Source organism: Leuciscus leuciscus, assembly GCF_965113295.1.
Source record: "Leuciscus leuciscus genome assembly, chromosome: 3".
NCBI classification, from domain to species: domain Eukaryota; kingdom Metazoa; phylum Chordata; class Actinopteri; order Cypriniformes; family Leuciscidae; genus Leuciscus; species Leuciscus leuciscus.
In genome coordinates, this window is record NC_138727.1 from 14,255,135 (window position 1) to 14,268,716 (window position 13,582).

At 36.6% G+C, this 13,582-nt stretch overlaps 1 protein-coding gene across 1 annotated transcript in view; it reads left to right on the forward strand.

Moving 5' to 3' along the window:
• The first annotated feature begins 368 nt into the window (after positions 1–368).
• Positions 369–13,582, forward strand: part of mtus1b (microtubule associated tumor suppressor 1b) — a 46,828-nt gene continuing 33,614 nt past the window's right edge. Inside the window, exons 1-3 of the mRNA XM_082165748.1 lie at positions 369–519; positions 8,110–9,669; positions 11,672–11,810. Of these exons, the coding sequence (XP_082021874.1) occupies positions 8,272–9,669; positions 11,672–11,810 (1,537 nt within the window). The 5' untranslated portion in view covers positions 369–519; positions 8,110–8,271. The remainder of the gene's footprint in view (positions 520–8,109; positions 9,670–11,671; positions 11,811–13,582) is intronic.

The following is a 13,582-nucleotide window of genomic DNA, read 5'->3' on the forward strand; positions in this document are numbered from 1 at the left end:
ACACACACAGACATTCTTATTCAGCAGTGAACTTCAAGCTTTGTGACTCATTGTTTGCCGCCCAGCATCCTTCAACAGTTTTATTTGTGATTTATGGTATTTGTATGTGATGTTTATGCGTATGTCGCAGAGCAGGAAGGATTGTCCCTGCTGCTGCGTATGCTGGCATGGAGGGTTCTGGGTAAGGGGAGAAAAATGCATTCCAGGGCTACCTCCGAAAAGTCACTGGCTCTCTGACACATACACACACACACACACAGAGTCAATTCTGGTTGGTTACTGCGGCACGATTTGGCTGCAGCTACAGATAGAGGGGAGGGGTCTCTCTCTCTTTCTTTCTCTCTCTCTCTCTCTCTCTATGAGTCTCCGCTCAGTCTGAAACTGCGCTCTTGCAGTGCTTTTGCTGGCAGGATCACATGAAACAGGACACTCTGTCCGGGACGGGTTTACCTGTGGAAAATGTGCGTTTTGATCAAATGAAATACACTCTAGGATTGATTGGAAACACTTGAAAAGCAGGTACGTTTTCTGTCCTATGTAAATCATTAATTGCGTAGTTGCACGACAGAGCCTCTAACTTTTCTTCAGCTGTATGTATGAGAGGGATGTTTTCATGGTCAGCAGGAGCTCTTTCAATAACAATCACAGTCTAATAACTTATATTAGGATTGGAATGTAGATTATACATTAGTGGAGCATTGAGTTTGTTCATATTGCGATTTGCACCTCATATTCGCCAATCTATGTATTTGTATGGTGCCACACTAATTACATGTACAGTTGTGCAATGTAATGTTGATTTGATTGTGCATGTGATGCTGGTATTGTTAAGTGTGTTTGTTCTTAGAATCCGAATCACTGTGGCATATATGAATGATGTAGTTATTAGAGCACATCCTCTTTTCGGATGCTTTCCAAGGCTCTTTGACATAACCAGGGTGATCTATTGATCTGTTTATGCATGTTTCCTTGCCAAAACATTACACACACCAAAGTCAAAATGCACCAGCCACGATCACTGCTTTAGAGGGACGTGACACTGTCTGTGCGTTATACGACTATTTGCCTCAGTAAGTATATGCACCTACTTGTATATACCTTACTCTACCTAGCCTAATGAAATTCATAACCACTAACCACACTTTTGCACTTAATTGACCCATAAATCTTTCTTTTAATGGAGCATTGTAAAAAATAATGTCATCTGTAGAGGCTTGTGGGTATTTTGGTATCGGAGACAGTGCAAATACCAAAGTAGACAACTCATCTCTATGGCAACTGTTTGGTTCTGACAGAAGTATTTGGGAACCGAGAGAAATCCAGAGGAATTGAGGGTGGCTTTACCTGTTTGAGAATATTCAGTGTGAAATTTCCTAAATTTATTGCATCAATGTGTTAATACAGATGGGTTAAAATAGTGTTTGACTGTGAAATGATCTTCTTCACAAAAAGGCTTTAAAAAGGCTCAAAATGTGTTCAGACACAATAGCCTCGTAAGCACAAGTATATGGCAATTCAGTTTAATAAAAGAAAAGAATTCTGCATCATCACATTTTGATTTTGCATAGCGTTCTCATTTCCCAGTTGCTCTCTGTGCTAAAATGCATTGAAGCATATTGAATGTAATAAGAACCTAATGGCAAAACATTAGACTGAGCTGATTTCAGTAAAAAAAAAAAAAAGTTAATTTGTAGCTTCACACACACAAAAAAGGAGAATAAAAATGATTAGCCATGGTTAAAATTACTAATTTCATCAGTATAATTAAGCTGACATAACTTGAAAAACAATGTGTGCTCAACTAATAACATAGAGGCCTGTCATTTTGTGCAACCACTTAAATTAAAAAGCTTTTTTTCCCATTGTATTGAAAGTGCTTCATTTGACTTATTAATATGTAATCATCATAGCCATGAGCACTATATGCGGTCACATGCTTTTTTTTATTTTTTTTTAAGCAGCGTAATTACAGCTCACAAACAACAGCACACTGCATATCTGATCATTTGCAAATAAACAAGTGCATTCTTGTTTCAGAATATTCATGGCATTATGTCAGTTTTAGTATTTTATGTTGTAGTTATGTAGTATAACCCACCATATAGATTCATTGTAAATAACATTGGGGATAACATTAGTAAGCGTACCAGAAAAACTGACTAAATCAATATCAACTGACCCAGTGTCCTCTGACTTTTAGTTCATTAATGATTGCCTAAGAATTCAAGCACCAGTAGATCTTTAGCTTTTTCTTAATGTATTTAGCTTTTCTTCTAGTCAGTTTATGGCTTGTGTAGAGTTGTGCAAATTTGGACTTGACGCTCAGGCATTAGAATAAGCCAATGAGATCAGTTTTGGCACCGAGAGCTACTCTTGGGGAATAAACACCTTTTCAACCGCTGTAGCAACAGCCTGCTAATGCTCAACTATGCAGTATAATTACACAGTATGGAGAGAGAGAGACACAAAAGACTAATACTCATTCTATATCTATATTTTATTCTATAGTTTACAGAGGAATCTGTTATTTCACAGTTTCACTATACAAACTCACTCTTAAGATACCTTTATTAGTATTGCTCTGCTTGTGCAATGCAACCAGACTGTTATCAGAATGCATACGTAAAGTTATCACATTGTGCAAAGTTCATCTGTTTCTAAATTTGTGCTGTTTTCAATGGAACAGTTTTTAATGGAACAGCTTTAGTCCTCAGGCTGCGTCTACGTTTACCTGACCAGGGCATTTATACAGGTGTTCAAGAGAGAGAGACCTCTCTTCCGTCCTCCGTGCCTGAGCCTATTTTTAGGACTTAAGTGGAATGTGACAAGAGGAATAAAACATTTAAGAAATAACAGTATAGTTTGATTAAGCTTCCAAATAAAAAAAAAATAGGGTTTTGTGTTATGCAAGAGTGATTGTTCATAGGGAAACTAGAGGAGAGTGCTGTTAGAATGAGAAAGACTAGCTTGAAAACTGAGACACTGTGTCATAATCTCACCCAGCATCTCGGAGAGAATGACATTTATATGGAGGTGTAACTGGCCGCCTTAATAATTTATGTTATTTAAGCCATCGTCTACAAAGCTGATCAGGGCTGTCTGCACAGGCTTTAAGTCATATAAGGACAGTAGAGGTTGCAAACACAAGGAAATGCATTTTGTAGCCTTTTGTTGGTCTCCTTTTTTTAAGCAGCCTGAATTTTGACAATGCTAAAAGTGGCCAAAAATAGTTGTGATGCTAAAAGCTTTGTCGGGTCATTCATTGGTGGTTTAAGAGGGCATAGAAGCTTTTCGTCCTCACATGTTGAAATATTTTCATTCTAGGTCATCAGCGTGATTCGTTGTTAATGGAAATATCCACCTAATTACTAAACGCCGTGTTACAGAATGGCTGCGGTTCCCAAATTATGAATATTAACCTGGGGAATTATGCAGGTGCTAAATGTGAAATGATGCTCAAGATGCTGTGCAGAAATATGATCAGATATTCTGTAAGACTATAGTGGTGGAGTATGTTGTCATTTTAGTTCTGGGAAAAACACATGTATTGTGTATCCTATTGACAAAGAAACACTGTGACTCTTTGGAAGGTCATACTGAAACTAAAGTCCTGGGTTTTCCGATACCAAAACGGCTCAGTATTGATTATTTAAGTTCATAGGCCAGCTTCTGATGTTGCTGGGGCCCTGGGCTCTGAGAATTGTTCTAGAAATCCACTCAGTTCAGTACTTGAACATCACATTCAATCTCTGGATCATCCTGTCAGGGATGGAAGCATTAGCCACCCTTCGCTTCACTGTTCTTTTTGCCCAGAGGGCCAGTGGGTAGACTAGTAAAAAAAACTGGGTTGATGTCAGTCATTCACTGGTGTGATGATGCCATAAAGCACCATTCCCATTTAAAAGCACATGCAACTTCAGATTTTTAAGCCTGGTGGATTTTGAAAGCAAAACATTTGTATGTTTGATAGCTAAGTTTTAGCACAATAATTGTAGAGGAGAAAGGTGTTTGTGGCACTGTGGCAAAAATCACTTTTACATGTCTAATATGCTCAGTCCATTTGAATCGCATCTTTCGCAGATTATTTGTTTTGGATTATCATCATCTGATGATGACGGAACTAGGCCTATAGCTTGAGGATGATTATTGGGTGTTAGATACATGTACCACTACGTCAAAGAGCTCATCGACTAAACCTAAAATATATCCCAACAGTCCTGACATGTAAAAAAATGCAAACTTTTGGCCTGTAACCTAAGGCACATGTTTACACTCTGTCCCAAATTGCAGAATTCTTTGAACTCTCTCTTCAAAACTGTCTCAGATTTGAACTGTCTCCTAAGAATCAACTTTATATATATATATATATATATATATATATATATATATATATATATATATATATATATATATATATATATATATCAAGTAACAGAGGCAGGGTGGAATCTTTTTTTTTTTTTTAAATGGCGCCAATTTATTGCCTACTTTAAATATGCATGCATGAAGGTATGCTTAATAATATTTTACAATATTGCCAATTTTTTTGCATTTTTGATCAAATAAATTACCTTTCATTAACAGGATTTACATTTATTTAGTTAGAGGAGACCATTTTTAAAAATTAAAATTGTCTTTTATTTATACTAATAATATAGCCGTTCTTCACAAATTTTAGCTGTGCATCTAGCCTTGAGATTTATGATCTTTCTATCCCCGTGTGATGTCCGCTCTGAGTTATTTCAGTTGACAGGCAGGCCCGCAGTGCAGCACAACAGGGCTCGCTTTTATCGTTAGCCAATCCATTGTGTCTATGTGCACCTAAATGTATAGAAAACTATGCAAATCTGTCGGGTGTGTGAAGACCATAACAGAGAGTGTTGAGAAATGTGACATGTCTTGGAACCTCGCCTTTGTTAACCCAATGCAAGCGAATGTCCCTCTCTTATTCTTATCACACCCCGGGGATAAGAGGACTGACCCTAACACAGAAAGAATCACTACAGTATGTCTCTCTCTCTCACTCACTTTCTCTCTCTGGCTATCTGTCTCATCATCGCTATAATCTGAGATGTTAAAGCAAGAGTAATTATCAATCTCAGAAGATTATAGTGGCCTTGGACAACCAATGTTACACAGAGAGCTATGCAGGCCAGGGTCATGTACGTCATTTTCTGTATCCCACTGCTATCTGAGCTGAGCACATAGGAAGCAAGAAATTGTTACATAATATCAAAATCACTGAACGTATAGTGATATACAGGGCTGTTGTTGGTTGTAAGCAGTACTTTAAGACTTAAGACTTTTAAGACTGTGTTTTTTTCTTGTTTTCTATTTCAACTGCTAATTCATGAGGCTTTTTTCTGTTTCTGCTGGGATTCGTAGTTCCATCAACATAACTTACTGGGCAAGACTTCATAGTTAGCTCTGAAGGTTTTAATATAAAAATGTTTTGTAGGTTTTAGTCAAGGTTTTTTTTTTTTTTTTGCTTTGACTTTCTGACTTTCTATGCAAGCTCTTTTAGGCAAAATAAAGAAGATGTCAAACAATAGCAAGTAACAAATCTTGCTATTTTAGGACCCTTGGGAATTAAGTCAACACAGGAAAGAAAATGACTTTCATCAAACACTTTCACAGGGTATTTACATACATACCTGAATGAATTTCTTTGTTCTGTTGAACACAAAATAATATATTTTGAAGAATGTTTGTAACCAAACAGTTGTGGGGCACCATTGACTTCCATAGTATGGAAAAATCTTATTTGAAAAACAGGTTTGGAGCAACTTGAGAGTGAGTAAATGATGACAGAGTTTTAATTTTTGGGTGAAGTATCCCTAAGTCCTTTATGCAACATCTTCTACAATCACTGGTTAATTGTCACAGCCATATCACCCTGTAGCATAAAACTGGTTGCTCACTGTAGCTAAGCAGGGTTGAGCCTGCTCAGTACCTGGATGGGATACCTCATGGGAAAACCATATTGCTGTTGGAAGAGGTGTTAGTGAGGCCAGCAGGGGTGCCCAGCCTTTTGCCTGTGTGTCATAATGCTCCAGTATAGAGATGGGGATAATATACTGTACCAAGCACTGTTCTTCAGATACAAATGTAAACCAGGGTCCTGTGTGGCTGTCTGTAGTCATTAAAAATCCTATGGCACTTCTTGTAAAAGAGTAGGGTTGTAAAGCCTTTGTCCTGACTAAAGTCCCTCCATTGGCCCATATCAATCATGGCCTCCTGATAATCCATATCCACTGAATTGGCTCTATCACTCTCTCTCCGCACCTATAGCTGGTGTGGTGCACTGTGGCTGCCGTCGCATCATCCAAGTGGATGTTGGACACTGGTGGTGTTTGAGGAGAGACCCCCTGATTTGATTGTAAAGCACTTTACAGTAGTACATAGTAAAGAGCTATTCATTCATTCATTGTGTGGAACATTGTGTAGAGGTGTATGTTGAGAGCTCTAGTTTAAGGGGTTCAAATTAACATGCAAAGTAATATGTTACATAATAATTCGCTTTTTAAACATCTCATTAGTTTTGAAAAAGAAGATGATCCGATTTTGTCTCTGTTCTGCATCAAGTTTGCTCATCTCGTTCTCCGGAGTGAAATATGATTTATGTTATGAGCAGCTCTTTCATCAACAGTAGCCATATCTGCCACGTAAGCATATCTCAGGAAGGTCAACAGAGGAATAGTTTGCCAACAACTTATTTGTTGCCATGTCAATTAGATGATGCTATTCATTATCATTTGTGACATTTTCAAAAACTATAACCACACCATAACCTGTATATATATATGGTTGATATCTGCAGTCCTACGCAATACTTCACAAATAATGCTTGAATTTTTGCAGTGTCATGATGTCATGCACCAGCTCTTAGAAAGGGCATAGATGCATTTTGGCACCCACTCATCTTCCCAACCCGGGTAGATATCAGCCTGTTCTTTGTGTTAAAAGATGACTTTTGGTGTATTCAGCGAAAGGTTTTTGTGAGCAGAACAATCAGACTCTTGGTCAGGACCATTCAGCATTTGTCTGGAAACACAAGGACACCATTGTAGAAGTAACTGTCACCGTTGCCTTGTGTGTGTGTGAGAGAGAGAATGCCCTGAATATCAAAATAAAAGCCTTCTCCTTTTATTAGCTTTTATCTGACCTACATTATCACCCTCATTTAATTGAAAAGTGTGACTCTGACATAACACAGACTTGATCGTGCATGTGCACTATCATATGATTTTGCTTAAACTATGCTAAAATAAAGAAATTTGCATGCAGGCAGCTTCGAACAAGCTTTCCATTACTCAAGCAGACTGACAGCTTTCATGAGTCAACTTAGAGAGAGATAAAATGTTTTATATTATATATATATATATATATATATATATATATATATTTTTTTTTTTTTTTATTATTTTTTTTTTTTTATTGTTTGTTTGCTTGTTTGTTTAGTTTGTTTTTATCTGTCCTGTCTTGCGTGGCTTTTGGACATGAGTCTGGCAAATAAACTGAATTGAATTGAAAAAATTATAAATAAATAAATATATATATATATATATATATATATATATATTAGCTAAATGTGTACATCAGCATATGTATAATGGCAGCTCAATATATTATATAAGTTGAATATATAAATTCTTGCAGAAGTGATATAAGAGTTTGTAGAGGTTTATGCTACATTATTCTTTTTGACTTTTCCTATAGAGGAGTAGTTACCAGTAGAGGGCAGTCAAGTCCTTTATTATTTAGTCTAACCTTTATTTACAAAGCAGCTTCACAGTGATCACAGGACAATGATTCAATTATGTCAAATTAAAATAATTCAGTGCAAGTGAAATTGCCAGTATGGAGCAGTAGTGCTCTTGTTTACCCCATTATGAAATATTATATTCTGGCTTGTTGTCATCTCATCTAGATTTGATAACTTTGAAGGGATTTTTCAAATTTCAAAAAGAAAAATTGATTTTCTTTTTCTTATATGACCCTGGTTTCCCTGTGTTTATCTCAGGCTCTATAATATGTACATATCTAACAGTACAGATCAGGACTAGATGAAATGTAATTGACATGCCGTTGTCTTTTCTTGTTTTTTAGAGTCATTAAAAGGGTGTCAGCAAAACCACGGACACCATCTTCTGAATGATCAAAGGAATAGACTTTCTATGATGAGAAACACCTTAATCCCATCTTCTACAAAGTTACGTATTAACTGTTTATCAGGGCTGAATTGGATCTAGCTATGGGGGATTTGACTGTATGATAGTGTCTCAACCCTCGTGCCTCATGGAACCACCAACAAACAAGTCTGAACTTCCACCTCCTGCGCTTCCCAAGAGATCTTCTCAGGGATCTCAGCATGGGATGTGTCTTCCGTTACACAGTAGTGACCAGAGTAACAACACTTTCACCTCTGAGTCCTCTCTGTCATCATCCAAAACCTCGCTCCTGTACGATAGGGATGAGACATCACCGGACTCCATGCGTAGCTTGAGCAGCCTGAGTAGCGCCAGGACAGATAGTCCTCTGGATGTGGACATGCCAGATGTGGAGATGGGAAAAGCAACGGCCAACAGTGATGATTCAGGCATACAGAGCCCAGACTGCAGACCAGACTACAGTGAGGACAACGACAACTCAGTGTCTGTCTATCTGGATGCTAATGAAGACTGTTGGAGTGACAATGACAACCGTGATGTCACTTTGATGGTAGCACAGAAGGTTGGTCAAACTGATGGTGATGATGCATTCTTGTGCTCTTCAGGAAATGATGATGATGATGACACCAAAGAAGAAGAGGAAGAAGACTCTTTTCTTTCTTTATCCTCTGTAGAATTAATGATGAAAAGCCAAGTTGTTGTCTCTGCTCTGGAAGTCTCCACCAGCTCTGAAGTGGTAATGCCAAACAGTGTTTTACCAGACATTTCTGAAGGCCAGACAGCAGAAGTGCCTAACATGGCTACGGTGAATGAACCCCAGAGGGAAGTTGTCCACGAAAATGGGGAAGTCTCTGTTGAGTTGTCATCAGCCATTCAAAAAACTCCCATCGTGTATGAGACAGTGGTGTCTCCTGAAAACAAAGTCTCCATTTCAATAACAAGTACCAGAAACACAACTTCTTCTCGCTTATCCATCTCAAAAGAGGACAACCATCCAAAGTCCACAGCAAAAAAGACCAGTGATCTTGCAGGACGTTTCATTGCCAAGCCTCGTACAAGGGCTGCTCTGGCCAAAGCCACAAAACCTGAGGAGAAGAGGTTCCCCAGGCCAGACCTGAGGAACGTGAAGGCCAAGATCATCTCCAGGGCTGCCTCTGTGCCAAGATCAGCCAATCCAGCAAAAACAAACACGAATGTTAAGCAGTCAGCTTCAGGAAGTGTGAAGGTTCCTGCTAGTAGGAAGGCGGAAGATAATGCTGTTGGAAAAAGAAGCAGATCATCATCAGCCAATACAAGAGGAAAAGAAACAAAGACTTGCCCAAGTGAGGTTGCATTTAATGGCGGTCAGGAGAAAGATGTAAACACTTTATCCTTGCCAACACAAGAAGAAGAAACAACAATGAAGTCAGAATGTCCTTCTTCAACTGATTTAAAAAATGAAGGAGAACCTCAACTTGAGAAACAAGCTGGGGAAGAAACCTCTAAGAGTAACAGCAAGGTTAGTGATTCAGTTGTCCTCTTATTCAACTTCTCATAATTCTCATAATTCTCAACTTCTTATAATTAACTTTTTATCATCTAATTTTAAGCAATACAAAAAAATCCCATAGATATATATGAAGGACATCTTTATTTAAGTGGTTTTTTTTTTTTTTTTCATTTAGAAAAGTTTATTACATTTTGATAAAACTTTTATTAAGGTTTATTTATTTACATTTTACTATTATTAAACTGTTCTTTTTTTTTTTTTTTTTTTTTTGTAACAAAGTAACAGTAGATACAGTACCTTTTATTATACACTAGAAACAGTAACTTTTATTATTACTAAAACTTTTATTAAGGTTTATTTATTTTGAAATTTTACTGTTATTAAAGCTTATTAAAACTATAAAATATTATTATTTAATTAATACTTTACCTTTTATTAAAATGTATTTAAACATTATTAATATTAAATCATCTATTCATTTCTTATTTATTTAGTACATTTATTTTTTTTACAATTAGAAGGTTTTTCTACATTTTAGGTTTATTTAAATTAGTTAAATTTATTTTGGTTTATTTACATTTGACTATTATTAGTACTTTTATTAGTATTTTATATAGATGTTTTTACATTTATAAAGTTGGTGGTTTATTTAAATTTTACTATTGCTATTATTAAGTTTTATTTGTGTTTTTATTATTTATCAACAACTTTTATTATTATTAAAATGTTCATTATAGTTTATTATATTATTATTGTTGTTTATTTAAATTGCATTAATATTAAAGCATTAATTAGTTTTTTTTATTTCGATTTTTCTTCCGTATAGAATGTTTTTAGTATTATTATGAAAACTTTACAGATTATTTATCTAAAGTTTACTATGATTAAAACTTTTATTAATATTTTATTTAGTACATTTAATATTCACACTTACATGTCATGTCTAATGAAGCATCTTTTGTCAAATAATCTCTACTGGGATGCACAGAAAGAGTCAGACTGAGAGCTCAGCCAGTTGAAACGTTTATTTTAATCACCAATAGAAGAAAGTATTAATGTTTAAGAAGTTTTCTTGATTCTCAACTTGTGTTAAATGTGTTTGTGTCAAGTAGTTTGTGTCATTTGTTGTCATACATCCAAATCTTGGTCTACTTAAACTGAAATGTTAATTTAAAGCAACATATTAACAGCAGCTGTCTGTTTCCATGTCAATCTTCTCCTTATGAGGAGAACTGCTTCAACAAGTACGACTCTATACGTGCCATCACATGATTGTGCTATGCTGTTATTCAGGCTTAAATGTGTTATTAGCTTGGGTCGAACCAAATGTCAAGAGTAAATGAAGACCTAACAAAAGGTTTTTCAAATGTAAATACTGTGATTAGAGGTTTTAAATATGTTCACTGTCCAGAGTCTTACAGCAAGTGCTTTTGCATGTTTCTCCTTTATTATCACTGTTAAGAAACACTCAAGAGCCAGTTCCCTCTCTCACTTTCCTGCCTTTTTCAACTTGGTTAGAGAACATGAGTGAGATGTTTTTGCCAGTAAAACAACTGTCTTGGAGGGAAAAGAACAGAACGTGGAGGGAAACATTCCTTAGTTTAGAGGACTCGTGAACACTGATTCAGACAACAGAATCTTTCCACAAACTCACTCCATGTGTGTGTTGAGTGTTTAATAACGAGGGGGAAAAAAGGAAAAGATCTGGGCTGGTCCTGGCATCAGAAGCCCTGAGGGAATAACACAATAGAAACGTTTTTCCCTTTGCTTTTTTCTTTTTTTTCTTCTTCTGCTTTTTTTTCTTTTTTTTGGAGCAGGCGAGTCTTATTTCCCCTCCCTCCTTTCCGCTCCTCCTCCCTCTCCTTCAGCGCTCTCGCTCCTCTCTCTCTCTGTACCGCTGCACATTTTCAGTCTGTTCTGTGGAATGGCCAACACTATGGTTACCCTGCGGCGCCCAGAGTTGGGATCTCTGGCTTGGGATGCTGTGACTAACCAACGACTCTTTCTCCAGACTGTGTCTTCCAAGCTGGGACCATCTCTAGGGACTAACACCTCTGGACCCCCAGAACCCAGACTGAAGCCCACTAACAGAGAAGCCCGACCCACAGGTAGTCTGGGTCCACCGGGAGGACGAGCGGTTCAGCCGGCTGGTGAGTTTTGCTTGTTTAACACAGAACATAATCTCACAGGCATTGTTTAAGGAAGTAGAAAGAGTGAACGCTACAGTGGAAGAGCCTCTAGGTTTGTTTTGTTCTGTGTAATGCTTCCTGTAAGCTTATACTGATATTATAAGTGTTTTACCTGCATCACTGTCACAGTTCATGTAACTAATTTGACATTGCAGGGTTGTGATTTTTTTTTTTTGTGTGTGCACACAGATTGTTTTTATTTCAAGCATATTACTTAACCTTAAAGCTATTTAAGCTAAACTATAATGACTGTTATGTTTATGAGAAATTGAGAAACTTTTTTTTTTGAAATTTTTATTTTTATTTAGCAAGAATGCAATAATGATTAAAAGCTCACCAATTCAGTAAAACACTTTTAATCATTATTGCATCTTTGCTAAATAAAAATAAAAATGTATATCTTACTGGTCCCAAAAAAGTACAATTAAAAACATAAATAATAACAATCATTAGTTTTGCTTTATACAAAGAGACCCCTTTCAAAAACAGAAAAATTCTTGCCAATCCCAAAAAATTGACTATCGTGTATATATTTTATTATTATCTTGTATTATTTTTTTTATTATTTATTTAGTCAAATAATCGACTTCTCCATCCCTTCTTCAATTACTAACAAAAATAAATAAATAATAAAATAAATAAATAATTACCTAAACCCAAAAGTCTTTTTGCATAATGTTGTGTAAAAAACATTATTTATGATTCAGTTTTAAGGATGTCCTCGAACGCCCTCAAATGGAAGGTTTTGTCAGATATAACTTCAAACTTCTGGGGACAAACAGAACTTTTATAGTGGTACTCATTATTTCAAAGTATCATAAATAACTGTTTTGCTTTAAATCGACTGATATCAACAGGTTTGTGCGAGAATTTGGGTTGGCGCCTTCGTTTAAAAACCATTAGGCCTATAAAATGTCCTACTAGTGAATCTAACATGTGTCTGGGTTATCGAGTGAGTGGGAAGCCGCAGCTGGTGTCAATAAGTTCCAAACTCTTCGTAGTGTTACGTAACTCTCCTCTCTTTCTGTGGCCACATGTTCAGCATTTAAAGCCATAACACACACTTGAGTTTAACACTGCACTTAACTTCTGTTTCCTATCTCATATTGTCCATTCATTTCTCTCGCTCTTTGTCATCCTCTCTCTTTCCCTCCACCCATCCCATCGTGTGTATGTCTGTCCATTCATGTGTGTAGCCTAAGGCAGTTTTCCTGTGTTGGTCAGAAAAAGACATTGTGCTCAGTGTGTGTATGTGTGTGCATGTCTACACTTTTGAAACATTTGGGGCTGTCCCGTAACTTAACCTTCCTCTGTGACAAATCCTTTCTTTCTCTGTCTTTTTTGCGTGTTTCCTCTTTTTTTCATTACATGGATGCAGGAATATGTTTGGGTGCATGTGGTTTCAGGGGCCATATTCTATATGTTTGTGTGTGTCATGTTTCAATGTCAATGAAAAGTAAAATTGAATCAAGGAGAGAAGGTCACATTCCAGCTAGACAATCGTCGTCTTGTTTCTCCACAGAGACCACAGGCCCACACTGTGACTTTTACTCCACAATTTAATAGTTGACAATCAGGGGAAAGTTTTGTGTTGAAGGATATCTGTTACGGTGGGGTCAGTCTCAGGAAACAGTGCCATATTTTATGTTCATAATGCAGATGACTTTTGAAAATAAATAATTCATTTAATGGAAATAAGGGCAATAATACTTGCATATAAAGGTGTAAAGTTT